At 40.8% G+C, this 23,678-nt stretch overlaps 1 protein-coding gene across 1 annotated transcript in view; it reads right to left on the reverse strand.

Annotated features, from left to right (window-relative positions):
* Nucleotides 1–9,831, reverse strand: part of LOC140489031 (meiosis inhibitor protein 1-like) — a 28,685-nt gene extending 18,854 nt beyond the window's left edge. The window contains exons 1-3 of the mRNA XM_072588271.1: nucleotides 9,687–9,831; nucleotides 7,862–7,893; nucleotides 3,480–3,594 (exon numbers count right to left, since the gene is read on the reverse strand). Coding sequence (XP_072444372.1) covers nucleotides 3,480–3,594; nucleotides 7,862–7,893; nucleotides 9,687–9,831 — 292 coding nt within the window. The remainder of the gene's footprint in view (nucleotides 1–3,479; nucleotides 3,595–7,861; nucleotides 7,894–9,686) is intronic.
* Between the last annotated feature and the right edge of the window lie 13,847 nt (nucleotides 9,832–23,678).

Genomic DNA, 23,678 nt, shown 5'->3' on the forward strand with positions numbered 1-23,678 from the left:
GCCATTGCCTGATACAATGCAACGTCCTGGTGTATGGCTTTGTGTACCTTTGGAAGGCAGTAGAAGTCGCCCACGCGAGAAGTACGTTGGATGAGGGCACGTAGGAAACTCTGAAGGACTGGATCCAAAGTCCTGATCAACGTGTTTAGTTCTTGGGTGTGTTCTTTGGTCGAATCGGCCGGTAGTTGCCTGTAGTGTTCCTGGTTGTTCAGGTGTTGGTGCATTTCCTTGCAGTAATCTGTTCTATTCTGAATGATGATGGCTCCTCCTTTATCTGCTGTCTTGATGACAATGTTGTGATTGGTTTTGAGAGCATGGATGGTGTTGCGTTGTGATTGGGTGATATTTTGCTCCACCTTTTGTACGGCTGATGAATCTGGCATTTATACATTTCCTGACAGTTTGAGAATACATCTTGTTTGAGAATACATGCCAAGCCCAGGGCAGTGGCCCTCCAGTGGGGTCCAAGTTGACTCCTTCTTTGGTAGCTCCTCTACAGATCCCTGTGATGACTATTCCGGTTCGTCAGTGGGCTCGTTGGGATCACTGCTAGCACCTTGAAAGAATTTCCGGAGTTTCACTCGTCTGATGAATTCCTCCGGGTCTGCTGCAAGAACCAAGGAGGCCATTTTGGTGGTGATGAATTTGCATTTGCAGAGTTACATTGTACTTTGCTCAAAAACTGCATGATTCCATGTAAGACTCTGTTAACTCACTTTTTAGATTAGAATCAGTCCAAACATTATGGCACAGACTCAGAACACAGGGGGCTAACACCTTCAACATCTTATCTGGCTTACACCAATTGTTACAGTTAACCTGAGAATGTAACTTTTAAAAAAAGTTTTGTGATTTACATATGAAAGAAGTGAAACTATCATGGTCGTTCCAATAGATGAGAGACTCAACAAACAATCAAAGTATTTTTCAATGTATAATTTCTGTTACATCATACTGTAAACTTTTGCTATAAATTCTGTGCCTTACAGTTGTGTCCTCTACAACCTCCTGATGAAGGAGTGGCGGTCCGAAAGCTAGTGCTTCAATTAAACCTGTTGGACTATAACCTGGTGTTGTGTGATTTTTAAATTTCAAGGAAAGTTACACAAAACTCGATTCCCTGCCACATAGAAAATTTCAGAGATTTCAATTAATGGACTGTCATTTGGCGCTACTTGTCAAAACTGGTTTTGACTTGTGTATTTTTCAGTTATACTGTCACCACCAATACAGTACACTTTACATGTTTCACTATTATCCAATAGTCAATATTAACCTTATGTTTTGAAATGTGACTTTTCAAACAGTGCTTTGCACTAATAATTCCTATTTTAATGGAAATCCAGTTTTTAATCAGTAAGTTATTGCTACAGTGAAAGTGTGGAGTCGATTAATGAACTTGAAACCAGATATAAAGGTTTTGTAATGACACGAAGAAATTACAAGATATCACAGATTTTTTTAGACTGTGTTAAGCAAGAAGGCATATGGGATATTTGTCTTTCTTAGTCAAGGCAAGGAATGCAGGGGCTGGGGTGGGGTGAGGTGTGGGAGTGTGATGGCATGTTCAAGATGTTGGTTAAGTTACAGTTGAAGTACTGTGTGTGGTTCTGCTTGCTATACCAAAGGAGAAATGTGATTGCAATGGGAAGGTAGACTGGAAATTCATTACGGTATTTCCCAGACTGGAATGCTTCAACTATGAAGACAGACTAGATGGACAGGGGTGGGGTTGCTTAAAGCAGAGAAGACTAAGGGGGGTTTACAAAAGTCTGAAGAGTAGATAGGGTAGATAGGAAGGAACCTTTCTTTTCATTGGAAGGGTCAATAACTGGCAGCAATAAAGTAAGGGGCAGGAAGTTTAGAGGGAATTTGGGAAAGATTTTCACCTAAAGATTGGTGGGTATCTGGAACTCACCATTTGAAAGAGTAATAGAGGCAGGAAACATCACAACATTTAAGAAGAATTTAGATGAATACTTGAAAAACCACAGCATACAAGAATAGCTACATCAAGTGCTGGAAAAGTGAACTAGAGTAGATAGGTGCTTGATGACAGGCACAAACATGACAGGCTGAAGGGGCCTTTTATTGTGCTTTAATAATCTATGACTCTGAAAGTGTCAGTACAAAGTTGCAGCTGGAAAGAGAGGTGAACCCTGGGAAGACTAATGTTAACATGGAGAAAATTTAAACCCTTCCTACAGGAGTACTCCAATTTAGGTCCACACAGAGAAAGTGAAAGCAAAGCCCAATGCATTTATTCAAAAAGATTCTTTTCAACTTTTGTCAATTGTCCCTAAGCAGTTGAAAACCATGGTAGTTCAACTCTTAGCAACCGCAGGACAGTGTCACAAAGCTGGTCCTTTTACAAGGTTATGTTGTCCTTGATGTTTTGCAGAGATGTTCTAAACGACTCAAGGTTCTAACATGTCTGAAGTTTAAATGGTTCGTTGGGGCCCTTTTGTTTATATCTAACAAATAATGCTTCAGGCAGAAAGCTTTCAGGTTTTAAAAATAAACTGGTATAATAAATGGGGCGTGGCCAGCTCTCCAGCTGCGCAGGTCAGTTCAGTTTGAGGGTTAGTTGAATCAGGGTCACAGCTGAAACTGGACACTCTCCACCTCCTTCTGATTTTGTAACCTGTATGCTTTTTGTGTCATTTTTACTCTTTGTGCTAAGGAGTTTATTGTTGCAAGTATTTTGGAACAGCATCATTAAGTCAGGATAGCCTGTTGGGTTCAGATAGGATCATTGTGTTGCATTCTGTAATTTTGCAAATAAATTTTGTTTGTTTAAAACTCGGCGGTCTGACCAGCAAATTACTCCGGGAATATCAACAATACACTTACCTGAAACAAACAGCAAAGTTACAGGCTGGGCTACCTGCTTAAAAATGTTTTGAGGGGTCAGGCCTGGTCCATAACAACTACAAGGGGAGCTGGTAGGTTTTAACTACCCACTGACCTGATTTTAACAGAATATTTTAATGAAATTTTTTAATGTGCTTTTTGAAACTTTAAGAATTAATAACTTCTCTAATGTCAAAAACAAACTTATTCTAATGGCAGAGTAAAGAACGATCACACAAGAAATCAAAGGCAAGGTCAATTTTAACTTTGTGTAAGTGAATGGATTTTGAGTGAGCACAAACTGGGATCTTAAATTTTGGCATGGAGATTCAACACAAGTCACCATTGGTGGGTGAAATGGACAAGCAGGATTTGGTGTGAAAGTGGATACAAATGACAAAGGTTTGAACAGGTTATACTTCAGGGATAAGATGGAAAGCAATCAAAAAGAACATTGGTGGTGCAGAGATATTTGTGGAGAATAAAACAAATGTGGTAATTGACAAAAAATGGGCAGACATAGGGGCAAAGATATGGTACAGAAGTATATCACCATGGTGCACAAAGGTGCAACAATTTTGCACAATCAAACAGACTTGAAATACACCTTAGCAATAAAAGGTAACCTGGAATATCTGCATATACTAGAGCAGGAGCATACTCCACTGGGGAGTGGATGACTATGGAGGTCATACATTGTACACTTGCAATCTGTAGTGTTTCATCTCTACTGAGCAGAAACTGAAAGAAAACAAAGAACAAAATGTTAACTGCTGCTTAATTTGCCAGTATCACATTTTGATCAAAAATATACAGGCCTGGATAGTTGTTCCTTACTGCCTCCCAAGAGTGTGTGAGCATCCCGACTTCGTCATCTTAATTTAGGAGAAAGTGCCCTGGTCAGTCTGATTTTGATTCTGATGGTGGTAGTGTTGGGTTTGGTACGGACAGAGAGAGTGCATTACAAAGAGCACAAGAGATTATGTAAGTCAGACTACTACCACCAGAAATAGTTCAAAGGTAGTCACAGGAATTGCCAGTTGCAAAAACAGCCTATGGGAGAGGCCAACCTTCTCTCAGATATAAGAAAGAAACCTACACAACAAAATAAGGCAGACCTCACCACATACATTTTCTGTAACAAACTGATGTCAGCTTATGCTACCTCATTCCCTCCACCCACTCCCCATGATCTTTCATACTCTCAATGCTAACCTATAGTCAACCAACTCTCCAAGTTCCAAATATAAAGTTGGGCGTGAGGGCGAACTGTGAAGAGGATGCAGAGATGCTTCAGTGTGATTGGGTAAACGCATGGTACAATGTGGATAAATGTGAGATTATCCACATTGGTATCAAAAGCAGGAAGGCAGATTATCTGAATGGTGATTGATTGAGAAAGGAGGAGACACAATGAAACCTAGGTATTCTTGTACACTAATTGTTGAAAATAGGCATTCAGGTGCAGCAGGCAACCAAGAAGGCAAGTGCTATGGTGGCCTTCATAGCAAAAGAATAAGAGCAGGAAGGTTCTGCTGCAACTCTCTAGGACCTTGTTGAGTCCATCCTTTTGTATTATGTGTAGTTTGGTTTCCTTCTTTGAGAAAGGATGTTTTGGCGATTGAGAGAGAGAGAGCAACAAAGATTTACCAGACTGATTTCTGGGTTAGCAGGATGGTCGTATGAAGACACATTGGAGTTAACTGGAGTTAAAAAAAGTATGGCTGGGAGGTACTCATTGAAACCTATAAAACTTTAACAGGATTGGACAGAGTAAGCATAGGAAGTATGCGTGTGATGTCCAAGGAGTCCAGAACCAGGGGTCACAGTCTAAGAATACTGGGTAGGCCATTTAGGACAAATGAGAAGAAATTTCTTCACCTAAAGATTGGTGGGCCCGCACAATTCTCTGCCACAGAATGTAGTTGACACATTGAATGTTTGCAGGAAGGAGTTAGGTATAGTTCTTAGGGCTAAAGAAATCAAAAGGAGAAAGCAGGAACAGGATACGGAGTTGGATATCAACCATAATCATACTAAATGGTACAGCAGGCTCAGAAGACAGGACTACCCATTCCCTACTCCTATTTTCTGTGTTTCTATGCCCTTCACCCATTTCTCATGGCCCCTCATACTCTCCAGTCAATATGTAACCTTCTACCAACCCCTACATGGCCATGAATACATTCCAGGGCAAACCATTCTTCTATACTCACAGCTGCCCCAACCATCCATACCAACCTATGCCCCTCTATCTGCACTGCTGGCCCCTCATACTGTCCACGCCAATCTATCCCCATCTACATACCTCAACGGCTCCTAATATCCTCCATGATAATTGGTATTCCTGCACCACTCTCCAACTTCCCCTCCCTGCCCACTCCATCTCTTTCACCCCTATACAAACTCAGTGAAAAGCATCACCATGTCATTGAACACATCACTCTTGGTCTTACATCCAACATGCCAATATACCAGGAATCATGCTAAGAAAAAAATAAAATGAAATTCTAATAGTATATTGATGTTGCAAAAACTCATTCACTACATTAATATTCTTGCAACTAATCTTTTGTAAAAATAATCACTTCAGTTAGGTGTTTAATCATTTTAAGGACAAGCACTTGAAGGCATAGCCCACTTCAAAAGCTTTATCTCCACTTAGAGCTGTAAATTGAATGGAATTGTCAAATTTCCCATTATAATAATGAAAATATGCAGAATCCATCAGGCATCTCTCATCTTATAATAACAACTTTCAGGCTGATGTCAACAGATGGAACAAGCACAGAATTTGTTTTAAGATTCAGGTTTTGCTTTTTCATTTAAAATGGATTTAATTGCCTCGGAAATCTGACAGTTTCAATGATAATTTAAATATCTTGACAATTCTTTTCAGCTTGCCTATTTTTGTACATATATGCATGAATATCTACTCTTAACAACAAACACCAAAGGGCATCTGACCTCTACTAACAGGCATTTGGCCCCTCCGGATGAATCCAAAAGAGTACCATACCCTCTCTAAAAAACTCCAGCAAGTTTAATCATTCTCCTGAAAAACTTAAAGCTCATGAATTGTTTTCAGAAACTGCTGGTGATCCAGAACCCAAGACTAATATTCAAGGGACTTGGGTACAAATCTTATCCTGGTAGACAATGAAACTTGAATTCAAAATAATCTGGAATAAAAGCTAGCCTTTTGGCAACCTAGGAACCACTGTTGATTATCATAAAAACCCATCTGTTACAAAATATGGCATTGGTTACAAAATAGTAGAACCATAATTAGCTGCAGAACTGTCTTGCTTGCAAAACAGATAGTACATAATGACTTCATGCTAAGAGTGTTGGTGAACTCTTTACAAACTGCCCCACACTTAGGTGTTCCGAAAGTTCTGCACAATACAGTGTGGCCAGTCAACCTCAATCAGCAAGTAAACACTGAAAGCTAGGTGTGACTTTAAATAAAGCTCAAAATCCTTATTAATTATTTGGTTATTCATAATCAGCTGATTTGTATTAGGTTAGGTTATCAATTGAAGCAGTATGCACTAAATTGCTGTGCATGCTTTTAAATAAATCTACATGCAATTTAATTGTATGTCAGCCCTTAATAATTCTCTGGTTGGCTAGCACATTGCTTCAATTCATTTACCAAGGTGATGTGTCTGACAGTAAAGGCAGCTTTATGATCTTTATAGTGACTAGGAACATTTTTTTAAAAAAAGTAGAAGAAATACAGAATCCCATTTCTTTAGTAAAAGAATATAGATGCAAACGTCTGTGGTTTAGAAAAATTCTTCTGTTTTATCTTGGGGTCAAACAAAGCAACACTAAAAACTACTTTAGATAACCTGGCATACTAACTTAACATCCAACAGAAATTAAACGTGAATTAGTAAGGCAAACTGAAGTTGAATAAAACTATAAATTATATACTAAAAGGCAGATACAACAAAGTCAGACTAACAAACTGATTCAGCAGTCCACTCAAATTTTGGTGATAATACTCAGTCACAGAATTCTTTAAAGCTCAGTCGTCCTCCAAGAATTTCAGCTCCTCTCCTTTTAGGCGATAGTCCAATTCCCAGCCAAAAGCAGCACACAACAGATACTATCTTCAACATAAATATCCTCTATCTGCAGAACCTGCTTATCTCAGTCTGGACAGCATAGAGCCATCAATCTTATCTTCAAGTAATGGAAACACTTGCAGCACTATATCCTTGCATAACATCAACAGCTTGATCTCGCCTTTGCTTGACTGTATTGCACCAGGAGACTCATTAGTTTTCAGTACTCAACTTAAATTGGTATTATTTTATAACTTTCAACTAGTCTCTATTCAGGAGTGTTGGCTTCCAAACCTTTTTGCTTCTTTTGAAACAGATGGTCAGTTTCTTTCTCTGCTTCCATTTCAATTAGGGTCCGTTTCAACGAAATATAAATTTTAAAACTACAGATTCTCTCACAATAGACTAAATCAACATCGCACTGCAGGATTCCATCTTGGCCATCTTGAAAATTGTTTAGTATCTCAAATTTTCAGCCAATGTTGCCCACCAAATTTCATAGAATATATAAACTTAAGCGTAGAATTATATGGAAAACTAGAGATTAAACAAGAACTTCAAACAATTTGTATCACATGCTGGATGATTAAAAGCAACTATAAATTTGAATCCAATGAGACTTTTGTGCTTCAGGATAAGAAGCATGAGTTACGCGGTTTTCAGTCAAATCTTGCACTCCCAAAGGCTGTCTTGCAGATTTTAGTTCATTTTTCACCCCTGCAGTCACATTAATAATACACTAAACTGCATCTGCGAACTCACTTAGCCTGACCAAATAACATTGTAGCATCTATTATTCTCACAGATCACCCTTCCACCCAGATTTGTGTCAGCTTAATCTTTATTTCTGCATGTCTGAAAACAAGTCAATTACACCCAACTGACGAGCAATACCCATATGTCTAGAACTAAAACAGAGTCAGGAATCGTACCTTTTTCAACAGTAACAGTAGTGGATTTCCACCTAAAAGACAGAAAGAACTATATAATAACTTCTTTAATTAATACAATAAAGAAAATCAACTTAAAGTTTAATACAAATGTTAGCTTTAAGTATTATACATTTATTGTGACCATATTGTTGGCGCTCTAATTGTATTGTTGGGCACCTGTAGCAACATTCAGTACAATCATGGCTAATCATGAGCTCCAAATCTGAATCTTTCCATCCCCCATATTTCTTTGAATCTTTTTGCCACAAGAACTATATTTACCTTCTTCTTGAAAAAAAAACAAAGATATGGCCTCAATCACTTTTTGTGATAATAAATTCCAGGTTCACCAATTCTCATCTCAGTCCAAAAAGGTTTACCCCTTTCTCTGTCCCATCATCAGGAATATCCTTCTTGTATCTCGTCTGTCAAGTCCTGTTAGAATTTTATAGGTTTCTGAGAGATACCCCCTCAATATTCTAAACTCCAGTGAACACAACCCAACCAACTGAATCTTTCCTCAAATGTCAATCCTGGCATCCCAGGAATCAATTTGGCAAACATTTGCTGCACTCCTTTTATAGTAAGAACATCCTTCCTCAGATAAGGAGAACAAAACTGCACGGAACATTTCAGGTGTGGCCTCACCAATGCCCTGTATAATTACATTCTTGTTCCTTTACTTGAATCCTCTTGCTATGAAGGCCTCCTTCACCCTCTGCTGCAGCTGTGTACTTACTTTCAGCAGTTGGTGTACGAGAACACCCACATCCTGTTGTACATTCCCCTCTCTCAATTGATATTATTCAAATAATAATCTGTCTTCTTATTTTTGCGACAAAGTAGATAAACTCACATTTATCCACACTACACTGCATCTGCCAACTCACTTAGCCTGACCAAATAACATTGTAGCATCTCTCTATTATTCTCACAGATCACACTTCCACCCAGATTTGTGTCATCTGCAAATTTTGAGATTAGGATTTATGTGGTTAGTTCAAATCCTTTTTTATTGTTGAAAGGATCTTAAATGAATCCATTCCACTAGTTGAAATTATATCCCCTAATGAAGGGAAGGTCATTGATGAAGCAGCTGTAGATGGTTGGCCTAGGACACTACCTTGACAAACACCTGCAATCATGTTTTGGAGCTGAGATGTTCAACAATCCCTCATCTGCTGTTCTATACAGGGATGGGGAAGGGAGTAAAATTCAACTCCATGTCTTTGTAATATAGACTTCTGTGCCAGCATGCACTCTCTACTCATGATGTTGGTCTACTCTATACTTCTCCCTCATCTGTCAAGATGCCTTTAGATTGGATTGGCACTGCTCACTTTTTTTCTTTAAACCTCTCTGACCTTCCACCACAGTCCACATTTGAAACTCTTGTCAAACTTATCTCTATGTTCAAGGCTTTAGTTAGGCCACTGTCCAATTTTGATGTCCTCATATTGTGGGTGACATTGGTGCTTAAGAAAAGCTGCCAAGAATGATCACTACATAAATTTCCAGTTTAAATGTCTTCTTTTCAAAACAGGCTAAAAGAAATGGGATCTTATGTCTTAGAGAAATGTAGACTTTGAGATTATTTGATCAAGGTTTATAGGATGATATCAGGACAGAATATGCTTGTGCAGGCATGTTGTGTCACTTAAAGTTTGGGGGAAACCAAGGTTTGTGTAAAGATTTGCAGCTCAGGTGCCGATTGTCATGGTTGTGGATATGTTCACCGAGCTGGGTAGTTGATTTGCAGATGTTTCGTCCCCTGTCTAGGTGATATCTTCAGTGCTTTGGAGCCTCCTGTGAAGTGCTGCTGTACTGTGTCTTCTGAAATTTATTAGGTTCCGCTTCTGCTGCTTCTGGTTGCTGGTTCCAGTTGTTCGTGGTAGCGGCCAGTATATTGGGTCTAGGTCAATGTGCTTGTTGGTGGAGTCAGTGGCTGAATGCCATGCTAAAGGAACCATTAGGTTACAGTATCAAGTTATAAAAGGCCAGAACTAGATTGCATTTCAGAAGGTGCTTCTTCTCTCAGTGAACAGTACAGCCACAGAATAAGCTGCCAGCTTATGCAATGAATTTTTTCAAGCAAGAGTTGGACCTGTTTCTGAACTTCTACATGTCAACTTATAAAATCAATAAGTGATACATGACATTAAATCATGCCAAGTGTGATTCACTTGACTAGTTTCAATCATCTAAGATGTAGAGACTTACTTCATAAATTGGCCCGAGCTTTTATGTGTTATTTTGCCTCTCCAAGAGTACATAAATTTCAGGTGCAATTGGTTGTGTATATATGAATATAGTGATGCAAAAGACATTACAGTTCTGTGGGAAAGGTTGGATGAACCGAAATGTCTTTTTCTGTCCAACATTATTCATCATGTTTCCCTAATTCCACTTTAAAGTTAATATAATAATCTATAGGCTGTGTGATACCATACCCTGAGATGTTATTTCTTCCTCAGAAGTAAAGTCTTCATTCCCAGATGAACTCATCAGCACAGTCACTAACTGTTTAAACTGTAGGAGATGTTTCAGAAGCCCTATATTTGCATAAAAAAACACAAAAATGATAAAGGATGTCAGTGATTTTTTTTAGCAAGAACGTAAGGTAACAAAAAGGATTTAGATCATATAGTACCCTGATGCTGCTCTGTCATTAAATACAATGATGCCTAATCTGCTTCACTTTTCCATTGCCTCCCCGAACCCCACAATTCAGAGAGACCATTGATCCATCTTCCTCAGTCTCAAGTATATTCAACTAGAGGAGATCCACAAACCTCTGGTTTAATTGGAGACTGATTGGAGAATTGCAAAGGTTCACAACACTAAGAATAAATTTCTCCTAATCTCAGATCTAAATGATTGGCTCCTTATTGTGCTCACGGGATCTAGATTTCCCAGCCCAGAGAAGCAACACCCCTGTCAAGCCCCTTCAGAAACTTTTAAATTTCAATATGATTATCTCTCTTGTAAAGTCCTGAATATGGACCTAATTTACTCAGACTCTCATCATAAGAAAACCCTAAATCACAGGGTCAAAATGTGTGGCACCAGAAAAGCACAGCAGGTCAGACAACATCCGAGGAGCAGGAAAATCAACACTTTGGGTATTAGCTCTTCATCAGGAATGTGTGTTTGGGGGGGGCTGAGAGATAAATAGGAGGGTGGGGGTCCCCCACCCTCCTACTTATCTCTCAGCCCCCTTCCCGAAACATCGATTCTCCTGCTCCTTAGATTCTGCTTGATCTTCTGAGCTCTTCTAGCGCCACACCTTTTGACTCTGACCTGCAGCATCTGCAATCCTCATTTTCTCCTAATATCCCAGGTTCAATCCAGTGACTTTCACTACGCTATCTCCATAGAACATCCTCAACCTATCTATAACTTTCTATAATCTTCTGGTGCTCTTTTCACAACCGACTAAGCTACCTATTTTTGTGTCATCAGCAAATGTGGAAACAATACCCTCCACCCCATCAGCTAAGTACTTCATATAAATTGTAAACAGTTGAGATCTTAGTACTGATATACACACTATTTGTCACATCTTGTCAACCTGAAAATAACCCATTTATACTTCCTCTTTCTTCCTGACAGGTAGCGAATCTTTTATCTATTCCAATATGCCACCCCTATACAATGAGCTTTTATTTTCTCCATTATTAAATACCATCTGGAAATCTCTCTTAATTGCCCCTCTACTACATATTGGTTATGTTTTCCACTGAAGACAAATACTTGTTCAGTGGCTCTGTCCTTTCTTCATTCTTCATTATGATTTCTGTTGTCCCTGACCCAAAAGTACTAAAGTTTATTTTAGCTTCATTTTTCCATTTTAAGTACTTGTGAAAGCTGTCATTTGAATATTATTCCAGTCATTGATATCCTGACCTAAACATTCTAAGCTGTTATTTATCTTCTCATAGATTTTTAAAGTATTTCCTTTCTTTGCCCTCATTGTTCCACACCAGCACCCCACAACCTACTCAGCTGCATGTTTTATGTGCTGTTCCTAGGTAAACTAGGGGAGAAGCTGAACAATAAATACAGTCCAGAGCTTATCCAATGCTGTTGCCAGGAGGTGTTCAGTGGTGTGAAACAATGGTTAAAAATAGGCTAGGTTTTGGAGGCAACTGAAATTCCAGATGCAATCTCAGAAAAGTTAAAAACCACACAACACCAGGTTACAGTCCAACAGGTTTAATTGGAAGCACTAGCTTTCAGAGTGCTGTTCCTTCATCAGGTGGTTGTGGAGTATACAATTGTAAGACACAGAATTTATAGCAAAAGTTTACAGTGTGATGTAACTGAAATCACACACTGAAAAATACCCTGATTATTACTTGTTAAGTCTCTCATCTGTTAGGATGACCATGTTAGTTTCACTTCTTTCATATGTAAATCACAATTTTTTTTAAAAAAAGTTACATTCTCAGGTTAACTTTAACAATTGGTGTCAACTCAGATAATATGTTGAAGGTGTTAGCCCTCTCTGTGTTCTGTTGTCTGTGCCATAATGTTTAGACAGATTCTAATCTAAAAAATGAATTAACAGAATCTTTCATGGATTCATGCAGTTTCTGAGCAAAGTACAATGTAACTCTGCAAGTACAAATTCACCGCACAAATGTATATGTGTGCATATGGGTTTGTGTGTGGGGGGGGGGTGGGTAGGGGTTGTGAGTGTCTGTGAGAGAGAGGGTATATGTGCGTGTGTGTGAGTGTAAAGGGGTCTAGGTCTGTGAGAGGGTGCATGTGAGACTGTGGAAGTGTGTGTGTGTCTGTAGGAGTGTGTGTGATTATGTATATCAATGTCTGTGTCTGTGTGTCTGCATAAGAGTGTGTGTGTGGAGGAGTGTCAGTGTGTGTGTGTATAGTGCAATGCTGGTCACCTATAGTGTGACATGAACCCAAGGTACCGGTTGAGGCCCTCCCTATGGGTACCGAACTTAGCTATCAGTCTACAGACGCACACACTCCCGCATTCACCCTCTCATAGACTTAGACCATTTTACACACACACACACACACACAGACACACACAGACTTAGACCCCTTTACACTCACACACACATACACTCTCTCTCACAGACATGCACAAACCCCTACCCCAGACAGACAAACACACACACACAAAAATCCACATGCACATATACGTTTGTGTGGTGAATTTGTACTTGCAGAGTTGCACTGTACTTTGCTCAAAAACTGCATGAATCCATGTCATACTCTGTTAACTCACTTTTTAGATTAAACATTATGGCACAGACAACAGAACACAGGAGGCTAACACCTTCAACATCTTATCTGGGCTGAAACCAATCGTTACAGTTAACCTGACAATGTAACTTTTAAAAAAGTTTTGTGATTTACGTATGAAGGAAGTGAAACTATTATGGTCATTTTAACAGATGAGAGACTTAACAAACAATCAAGGTATTTTGAAATGTATAATTTCAGTTTCATCACACTGTAAAATTCTGTATCTTACAATTGTGTACTCCACAACCACTTGATGAAGAAGCAGTGCTCCAAAAGATAGTGCTTCCAACTAAACCTGTTGGACTATAACCTGGTGTTGTGAGTTTTAACTTTGTACACCCCAGTCCAACACCAGTGTCTCCAAATCCATCTCAGGAAAAGAAGTATAAAAAAAGGAATCTGCATTTTAAAAAAACTGTTCGTAATCAAGGTGCAGACAGTGATCTAGTGATACTATCATTGGGCTGTTAATCTAGAGACCCAGGTAATGTTCTGGAGACCTGGCTTCTAGTCCTGCCATGGCAGATGGTGGCATTTGAATTCAATAAATATTTTGAATTAAGAGCATTCAAAACTCCATTGCTGGTTGTCAAGGAAAAACCCATCTGGTTCACTAATGCCCTTTATGAAAGGAAGCTGTCATACTTACCTGGTTTGGCATATGTGTGTGACTCTAGACCCACAGCAATGTGATTGATTCTTAAATGCCCTCAATGTAATTAGGGGTGGGCAATAAATGCTGGCCTAGCCAGTGATGCTCTCATCCCATGAATGAATTTTTTTCTTAAAATCAGAGTATATTCCAATGCAATTTACAGCCAAGGACTTTGCTTCTGTGTTGTTGCAAATTTGATGCATAGGAAACAAACAGCAGAATCCCACAAACAAGAACAAAAGAACGGACTATGTCATTTCTTTTGAGTGTTGATTCTAGAGTAAACCTTGGTCATAGTACCAAGAGCCGAATGTTTACTAAAACCTGGGTAAGGGGCAATGTCAAGAGTCATCGTCATAGAGATGTACAGCATGGAAACCTACCCTTCAGTCCAATTCGTCCATGCCAACCAGATATGCCAACCCAATCTAGTCCCACTTGCCAGCACCCGGCCCATATCTCTCCAAATCATATACTGATCCAGATGCCTTTTAAATGTTATAATTGTACCCACCTCCACCACTTCCTCTGGCAGCTCATTCCATACACGTACCACCCTCTGAGTGAAAAGGTTGCTCCTTCGGTCTCTTTTATATCTTTCCCCTCTCATCCTAAACCTATGCCTTCTCGTTCTGGACTCCCCCATCCCAGGGGAAAAAAACGTTGCCTATTTAGGATTAGTAATATTCAGAAGCAAGGGTTTCCTCTATGTACTGAGAGTTAACAACAGGGGATTTTTGTATTTTTTCACCAGAATTTCCACCTGGACAGCCAGCCTGACTGATAGGCCAGTTGTCTATCTGACAGGAAAGCAAGTATCACAAGGCTGCACCCATAAAGTGTGGATTTTGCAGCTGGGTGGTCCAACACAGTGAGGTCAGGGGTTTGGAGCAAAGGTCACAGAACTCAGAAACAGAAAAGCATGAAGTGATTTATTTTAATAGGATGAAGGAGGATCGGTGTAAACTAAAAGGTACACTTCTGGAGGGGTTATAAGAACAGAGAAACCTGCAGGTTACACATGCGTCTTTGAAAGTGGCACGGCAGATTGAGAAAATGACTAATAAAGTATGCAGGATCCTGGGTTTTTTAAAGAGGGGCACAAAGTACGAAAACAAGGAACTGATAATAAAACATTGCATGGCCTCAACTGGTATCACATTTTCAAAGGTGTGATACCATCAGTGATGAGAAGATTCATGAAGTTGGTCCCAGGGATGAGGAACTTAATGTACGAGGGTAGAGAGAAGCTAAAACTGTTCTATACTAAGAGAAATTTAAATGCAAATTTGACAGAAGTATTCAAAAGCATGAGGGTTCTGGTCAGAATAGTTAGGAAAAAATTATTCCTAATGGTGGAAAGATTGAAACCACAGCAATCTAATGATTGGCAAAACAAGCAATGGCAACATGAGGACAAACATTTTACATACCAAACGGCTAAAATCGGGAATTTACTGCCTGGGTGTATGGTAGGGACAGGGTCAATCACTCTTGCGGATCTTGCAGTGAGCAAGCATGGAAACTACAGGCTGAATGGCCTCTTTTGAGCTGTATGATTCTAATGAGATCATAGAGGAAGACTAGAAAGAGATTGTGGAGGAGATTGTAGGAAAGGGATATGACATCAGCCAATCACATGGTCAATAAAGAGTTTTTTTTTGCTTTGGTCTGAAGGAAATACTCTTGCTCCTTCTGGTCCACAGGCAATGCTGTAAAAGCAATCACTCTATGAATTCATCCCTCTCAAGTCCTGTAACTGGCCAGTTTCTGGGGCTCTGGAAAATCTGATGGCATTAGTTACCAGTTTAAAAAATATTAAAAATGAGTTCAACGATTATGCATTTCCGGATTGTTTGCTTGCCCTGCTTCCACTAAAATCAGAAGTGGAAGAGTTACAGTTGGTTTTGACATTTCATGCCTCACTCTGACTAAAAACACACTTTCTTGTGTTAAATGTTTCTCTCAGAATTCTCTGTTCTACAGTCATGTGCTTCAACATCCACCCGAGTGTGCAGATGAAGCTTGATTTGTGGGGCTTAAGATAGGGGTTGACTACTCAGTCCTGGAAAGGAAGTTCACCTCCAGTTGGGTATTGCTCAGTAGTCAAGATTAGAGTGGTGCTAGAAAGGCAGAGCAGGTCAGGCAGCATCCGACAAGTAGAAAAATCAATGGTTTGGGCAAAAGCAATTCATCAGGGTTCAAAGCACGTAGGTTATTGTAAGATTTGTGTCAGGATTGGGCGAGACGTCAAGTAAGGAATCCTGCCCTAAACATCGATTTTTCTGCTCCTCGGACGCTGCCTGACTGCTCTGCTTTTCCAGCACCACGCTAATCTTGAATCTGATCTCCAGCATCTGCAGTCCTCTTCTTTGCCTAGTGCTCAGTAGGCATGCAGCACCTAGACCACTCCCGAATGAGATATCCACCCCACTTCCTTTTCTCAATGAAGGTGCAATAATGACCTTTTCCCCCTTCCTCCACAGCCAGTTTTCCCACAGCAGCCATATTTTAGCATGGAAAGAGTACTACCATAGTTAACTGGCTTGCTCACAAGCCTAAGAGATTTTTAATTGAGGGCTATTATTGAACACAAGGATGGAAGATGCAGAAAGGTCAACAAAACAGAAGATAATATCACTGGGCGGAATCTTATAGGGTTTAAAGCACGTAGGCTATAGTAAGATTTGTGTCAGAATTGGGTGAGATGTCTAGTGAGGACAATCTTGATGTCAGGAGCAACTCATGCTTTTTATGCTTTTCACAAATTACAAGGCAAGTTGCATAAGCAGTGACATGTTACTATTTGAAGGGTATCATTGCTTGTTGAATGCATTAACAGCACAAACGCAACTATTAATATTCAGCTTTCTACCTTACCAATCTCACCAAAACAAGCTAGATGTCAAGAAAAGTAGGAATGGAAACTGAAGAGGGGTGGATTCAACTTACTGGCTGCTCCAGATGACCCCCCCTGTTGAGTTCAAGCAAACTACAGGCCTGGGTACAATCCACAAGCACCAGCTGCATGCAGTGCTCATCTATTGGTATTTCCATCCAACATCTGCTAATCCATCACAACCCATACTGTTACCTCTCTGATACACTTGCAGGGCACTGTGGGAGCACCGACTGGCATTGCAGGGCACACTGACATCTATTTTTGGAAAGTTGAAGAAAAAACACTTTGCTTGCACAAATGGGGACCTAGCTACAGATTGACCAATGTGTATTGCAGCACGCTCACTTGGTCTCCTAGCGCTTGCTCACCTGCTTTTTACACCATTCCTGCCTTTCCCTGTCTGGCCTTTGCTCGCCAATTAGCACAATTGCATAAACAGGTAGCTTGACTGGTAGCTCAGCAGTCCTCAGTCAAGGGGAAGAACTTCTTGATTTAGGCCAATACTACATCAATTTCACTCTTACGCAGCCAGCACCTGCACGTATAGCAAGCAAGCAGCCATGTCTCAAATTCTTAGGAGAATAGTGCTGACCAAAGTCTGTGGAGACCCTGTCAATCAGAAAGTCACGTCACAGTAAGTCAAGGACAGCCTCTCTTATCAGGCCAGGTTTCCACTCAGGATGTCCTTGGTCAAGAAGTTCATGCCTCTGCAGCCCAGTGAGTGGGAAAATAAATTCTGTGTATTCATTGCCAATCAATGGACTAATGTAGTCAGGTACATGTACTGGCTTCGCTCAGGAATCTGGTTAATCCTTCAGGTCTGTCTTTGGACACTAAGTGGAGTGGGGGTGTGGTCAGTACAGAGGAAAAGGTGGCCTTTGTCACAATAATGGGGCTCAGCAAGATAGTTGTTGGGAGTGGGGTTGCAGGCTGGAGGTGATAAAAGACAATTGTGAAGGGGAACAACAGAATCTGCAATGGGATAGTTGGTAAAGCATGATTGGGAAAGTGATCATGCAAGAAGGGGGTTTGTTCATGGTCAAGTTCACTGGGCCTTTGGGAGACTGGGGGAGTTGGTGGCAGCAGTGAAAGACCATACCTGTGGTCACCTCAAATGCCAGGGGCTGCTGGGGAAAAGTGAGCAATGCAGGTGAGTTTAGCCAAGTTGGGTGGGTACCTAGGGAGGTGTGAAACCTATGGGGTTTACAGGAAGGGGTAGCAGGAAAAGGATTTAGAGTTCAGGGACTCACCGACACATACAGGTGAACACTACAAGCTACTAGCCATAGCATGTTCATTGTCACCTTCTATCATGCTAGCAATCAAAAGCGCACAATGAGAAAAAAATACAGCTGTGACCACACTTGAAGTGGGTGGGTAAGTGACTTGACCTGTTAGGGAGAAGGTAGCATCCACCAATGTTCCAGCTTTTAAAGCTAAATGACATTACACATGACATATTCTATACATGACAAACACCTGTGGGTCCCTATGTCCTGTCCACCCTAAAGCACTGCCCCTCTGTGTGTTGCACCTCCTTGCCACAGACATTGTTGAACAACTCATTGACAGCCAAATCTTTGGACACAATGGGCACAAAAAAAATTGGGATAAAAGCAAAACACTGCAGATGCTGGAAATATGAAATAAACACAAAACAGCAGAAGAAACATAGCAGGAAAGAGAAGGGCCAAAGATCTCAAGATGACCCAATGCCACGTATACTTGCTTCCAGATGATGCCACAGACTCTCAGTACAAACCTCCATCCATGGAAACCTGTCTGTGACTGTGAAGTGATGTCTCACAATGCCACCAGGCCATTTAGGCCTACAGAGAATGACTCCCCTGTGGAGATCATGAAGAGCACCAAATTCCTTGGCGTACACCTGGCAGAGGATCTCACCTGGACCCTCAACACCAGCTCCACAGCCAAGAAAGCCCAGCAGCATCTCTCTTTTCTGCACAGGCTGAGGAAAGCCCACCTCCCAGCCCCAATCCTCACCACATTCTACAGAAGGTTCACTGAGAGTAGCCTGAGCTGTTGCATCACTGCCTGGTTCGGGATCGTAAGACTCTACAACGGATAATGCGGACAGCTGAGAAGATTGTCGGGGTTTCTCTTTACTCCATTACAGGCATTTCCACCACACGCTACATCCAAAAGGCTAAAAGCATTGTGGAAGACCCCACACATCTGTCACTCAAACTCTTCTCCCTCCTGTCATCTGGCAGAAGATACCAGAGCATTCGGTCTCTCATGGCCAGACGGAACCAGTTTCATTAACACAGGCTCCTTAACACAGTATGATTGGACTCTTTCCCATCTGAAATTCTTTGCGCGATTTCAAATTGCTGCTAGAAAAATGTCTACTATTTATCATTGTTCTGTTACATTGTAACTTGCGTGTTTTACACTTCTTATGAACTTTATGCTTTGTAGAAGTGTGCAGTTTGTGCTGTCCATGTGGCACCCTTGGTCCTGGAAGAATGTTGTCTCGTTTTTACTGTATCAGTTGTGTATGGTAGAAATGACAAATAAAAAGCTACTCTACTAATAACCAGATGAAAAGCACTGAAATTTGTACAAAAGTAATGTATAATCCATTATTCACCTGTGCCATCAAAGTGTTCCCTTTCATTCTCTCTCCACCCAGCTATGTTTTAGTGTATACTTCTGCTTCTGTTGATGAGGTGGAGGGAGTCTGCTTATCAATAGAGTCTGTTGGCCCTGGAGGTTTGATCAGGTGGCCTCAGGAATGTTTGTGTCTGGATATGCCAGATATGCCACAACTAGATCCTCCATGGTTTGGACTTCCAAGGGTCAAAGGGTGGCAGGCAGGTTGGAGACAGAGGCCTGGCCAGTTCTGGGGAATCCTGAGAAGAATTCTGAGGAGCCTCCTTCCACGTTCCACTTTCTGGAACTGCCCTGTCTTCTTTTGAGGATGCATGCCATACCCTTTGAACCCCCCCTCCCCCACCACCACCACCACCATCACACCATGCACTCAGTCCTGCAGACCAATGGCTGGGATGATGGGGTGCAAGTCTGTGCATCTCTCCAGCAGACCAAGGGTGCTAGACCTGCCTCTCCATGACAGCCACCAACCTGTCCATAGATGCAGATATATGTCATTGAATTGCTGCACTCCTGCAGCTTCAGGGCAATGAGGGCCATTGCATCACACAAAGCTATCTTGCACTCCTCTTCCTCTCTGTGCACCTGTCAATGGAGTCCCTGATTTTTTTGACTCTACAGAGTCTCCTGTTGGGACTAAGCAGGTGCCTGGTCTCCAGCAATCCTCTAGGGCCAGTGGCCTGGAGTGTTTCTTCCTTAGCCAGTTGTGCAGCTGCCCCAGCGATGTGCTCCCCTACTTTCTGGACCTAATGTTCCCACCAAGGTGGCAGCAACTGGACTGGTGGGTGCAGAAGGAAGTCTTGGTGATGCTTCCTCTGAGGCTATGATATTCTTAACCTCAGTGGTTCAGAAGGTGATTTCTGAGGAAACAGGTGTATTTCCACAGAGGTCATGGAGATCCTGGCTGCATCTGCAAGACTCAAGCATTGTGGCCAATGGTTACAAATTGTGTTCAATGAATAAGACTGACAGCGGGGTTAATGGGAGAACTGCAGTGCAATAAGGAGTGGTACTTACACAGTTGACAGAATATTACCTCTCTGTAACCCAGTTCCAGTCTTCTCTTGCGAGGGTCAAGATTCTCTCCTTGTCGGGGTGAGGAGGCTAACATGAGGCATTCCTCCACCTGTACAAGCTTGCTCTTCCTATTATGGGCTATCTTCTCCTATTGAGAGAAATCGAGGAATGAAGTGGAGCTTGCACAACTGTTATGTTGGTGCAGGAGGGTGAAACGTGGTGAGGTGTTCTTAAGCAATGAGGAGGCAGTACAAGGGCCATGCAGGTGTGTGAGAAAGCAAATGAGGGAAGGTTTTGCAGGAAATATGTAGAGTGGCAGAGCATAAATCTTGGTGCAGATAGGTGTGGTAGAAGAGATGGAGTGAGTATGAGATGGCAGAGAGAAGAGCGCAGCACTTACCTTGGTGCAATGGAGAAGAACATGGACTTTCTTATAGTACTGCTAGCCATTCCTTCACACTCTAGAGACAGCATTGACCCAGGTGGCAATGTGGGACTAGGCTGCCAGGGTCTGATGACATGGCATCCACTGCCTGTCCTCCATGAAGAGGAGAGGCCTCTAGAAGAAGGGCTTTTGCCCGAAGCGTCGATTCTCCTGTTCCTTGGATGCTGTCTGACCTGCTGCGCTTTTCCAGCAACACATTTTCAGCTCTGATCTCCAGCATCTGCAGTCCTCACTTTCTCCTTTTAAAGATGTTGCAGGTGCAAAGGATGCCAGTCTTTCAATAAACACCTGGTGAGAGTGAGTTGATCTAGGAATGGTGCATTGGAAGATGGGACTAGAATCAGATATGAAGGACAACAAGGAGCTGCATAGGCTGTTAATGCCATGTGTTTTGAAGATGTGGGTGAACTATACCTTTTAAGAGAGTTAAAAGCTAGTAGTGACATCACCAAGTGTTCTTGACAAGACACAATGTAACACATGCTCCAGCTACTGGAGTAGCTGGTTGCCTGGAAACGACAAAAAAAAGATTCGAATTAGGCCAGTTTTAATTATACCCCAAAAAATACCAAATTCCAATCAAATTTGAATTGAGTATACTAGCATTCTTAAAAGCCAATGACAATCTGATGATCGGGGGTATAAGGCTTGGCAAATCTTGACTAGTTGGAGAAGAACTGCCAGCTCAGCATGTAAACAGACTGCCTAAAAAATAGCTCTCTTAAAAGGTACCTTTTCGATGAGTAACCAGTGACGCAGAAATTCCTAAGAAGAAAAGACACAAGAAGATCCAAATAGAAGAACCAAAAGCTGCCTTGTTTTGCGATATGAAGTATTGTTTTGTAAATCTTAATTGGGAGTTTCATTGGACTAGTATTATAGAAGGGAAGGTAAAAGATAGGTTAGAGGGAGGACATGTATATAGTTGTTAGTTCATTAGTCTGTTATACTTTAAGAAATAAAGTTGTTAATTTTTACTTTAAATAGTTTTCTTGGCCACTTGAACTTTTACAGATTACTGCATGGGATAAATCTTTTCTGTGTTGTTAGTTTTAAATTTAGTAGGAGGGTTTACCCTGTGTCATAACACACGAGCCTGGTAAGATACAGTGACAGAATTCACTAGGCCTTGTCGTAGAAAACCGTCCAAAAAAAAGTGACACCACTCAGATTCAATAGAAAGCAAGATTCAGCTCATCAAATTTTGCATTATTGATTAAGTATCTAAAATAGGCGAATGAAAACCAAAATCATTTCATAAGTTAAGTAAAAAGATATTAAAACTAATAGGCAAAACTATTTTACAGAATTATACACTTAGACATAAAATATCACACACTACAAAGTACCCCATACATACCAAGGGAATTTACTTGCAGTTCTTTGGTCTGTGCTGCCTCCATAACTGACACAAAGAGTTTACAAAGTCTTCCATTGAAGTATATGCTTAACTTCTCAGCAGTTGAAGGGTAATTGTACAAAGTGCAGAAAATATAACACACTGATGCTTTCACCGCTTCATCAGGGTAAACCAGTGCAACTCTCATATGGTCCAGGAGTGTGGCTAAAAATAAAGAAAAAAAATTAAAATAAATGCTGTAAAATGAAACAATTTTTCATTTGAAGTAATTTCAGTTAAACCCTCCTCCCATTCACGTTTTACATAGAATGTACAGCATAGCAACAATTGGCATTTATGCACCGTACAACCTTCCTCTAAACTTTTCTTAACTCCCCATTCACTCCATTCACCTACATTTATCTAGCTTTCCCTTAAATGCATCAATGTTTGTTTTCATTCACTGCTTTAATTTTTACTCTTTCATTGGACATGGTATTGTTGGCAAGGTTGGTACTTGTTGGCTTAAGCACCCTTGAACTGAATGGTCTACTTGGCAATTTCAGAGAGTCAACCACATTACTAAAGGTATGGAGTTACATAGAGGTCAGATTAGATAAGGATGACAGATTCCCTTCCATAAAAATATTAGTGAACCAGATTGATGTTTACAACAATCAATGATATTTGTTGTGATCATCATTACTGAGATTACCTTCATGCTTAGCATGATAATTGTCTGAATTTAGATTTCAATACTTGCTGTGCTGGGTTTTGAACTTTTAGTCAAACCTTTAGCTTTTTGGTTTTATTTCAGCAATATTTTCAATTCACCAAACCTCTCCCCACCCCCGCACCCCACCAATCTCTCCCAGACTCCCAAAATACAAGCTAATGCAGTTCTTTGTTTCAAGTTCATGAGGGTTTTTTTCTGTGTTGGCTGAGCATCTTGGGAGGATGCAAAATATTCTCCACTATCAGTGGCAAGAAATTGCAGAATGCACAAATGCAAAGAGACCAGCATCCAGGATTGAACACAATACTCAAAGATCTCATTAAGGTAAGATCATGACCCTCACAGTTCTGCTCAAAGTTGCATCACAGGCTTACTAATAACAGCATTCATGAGGCTGCCCTCAGCCATTTCTCTTCACTCTCTTACAATTACTGCAAACTTCCTCCTCCACATACCCATACTTAATATTATTTGGGTTTTTTTTGACAGATCACAGATCAAAGGCAGAAAGGCTACAACACTGAAGGAGACATCATAATTCTTAATTATGTTTGCATGATTGCTACCTCATCCCACACGAGGAATGACAAGTTTCTCACTCTCAGCCTAGAGTGACACAAACTAACCTTGTCCTCTTTCACATCAGGCACTGGAATTGCATCTCGTTGCACATGAACATAGACCCCTGAAGGCAGCAGAATAGGTGGATAAGATGGTTCAGAAGGCATATAGGGTACTTGCCTGTATTAGTCAGGCCAGAGAACATAACAGCATGGAGGTTATGATGGAGCTCTATAGGACATTGGTTA

This window comes from Chiloscyllium punctatum, chromosome 18, assembly GCF_047496795.1.
Source record: "Chiloscyllium punctatum isolate Juve2018m chromosome 18, sChiPun1.3, whole genome shotgun sequence".
NCBI classification, from domain to species: Eukaryota; Metazoa; Chordata; class Chondrichthyes; order Orectolobiformes; family Hemiscylliidae; genus Chiloscyllium; species Chiloscyllium punctatum.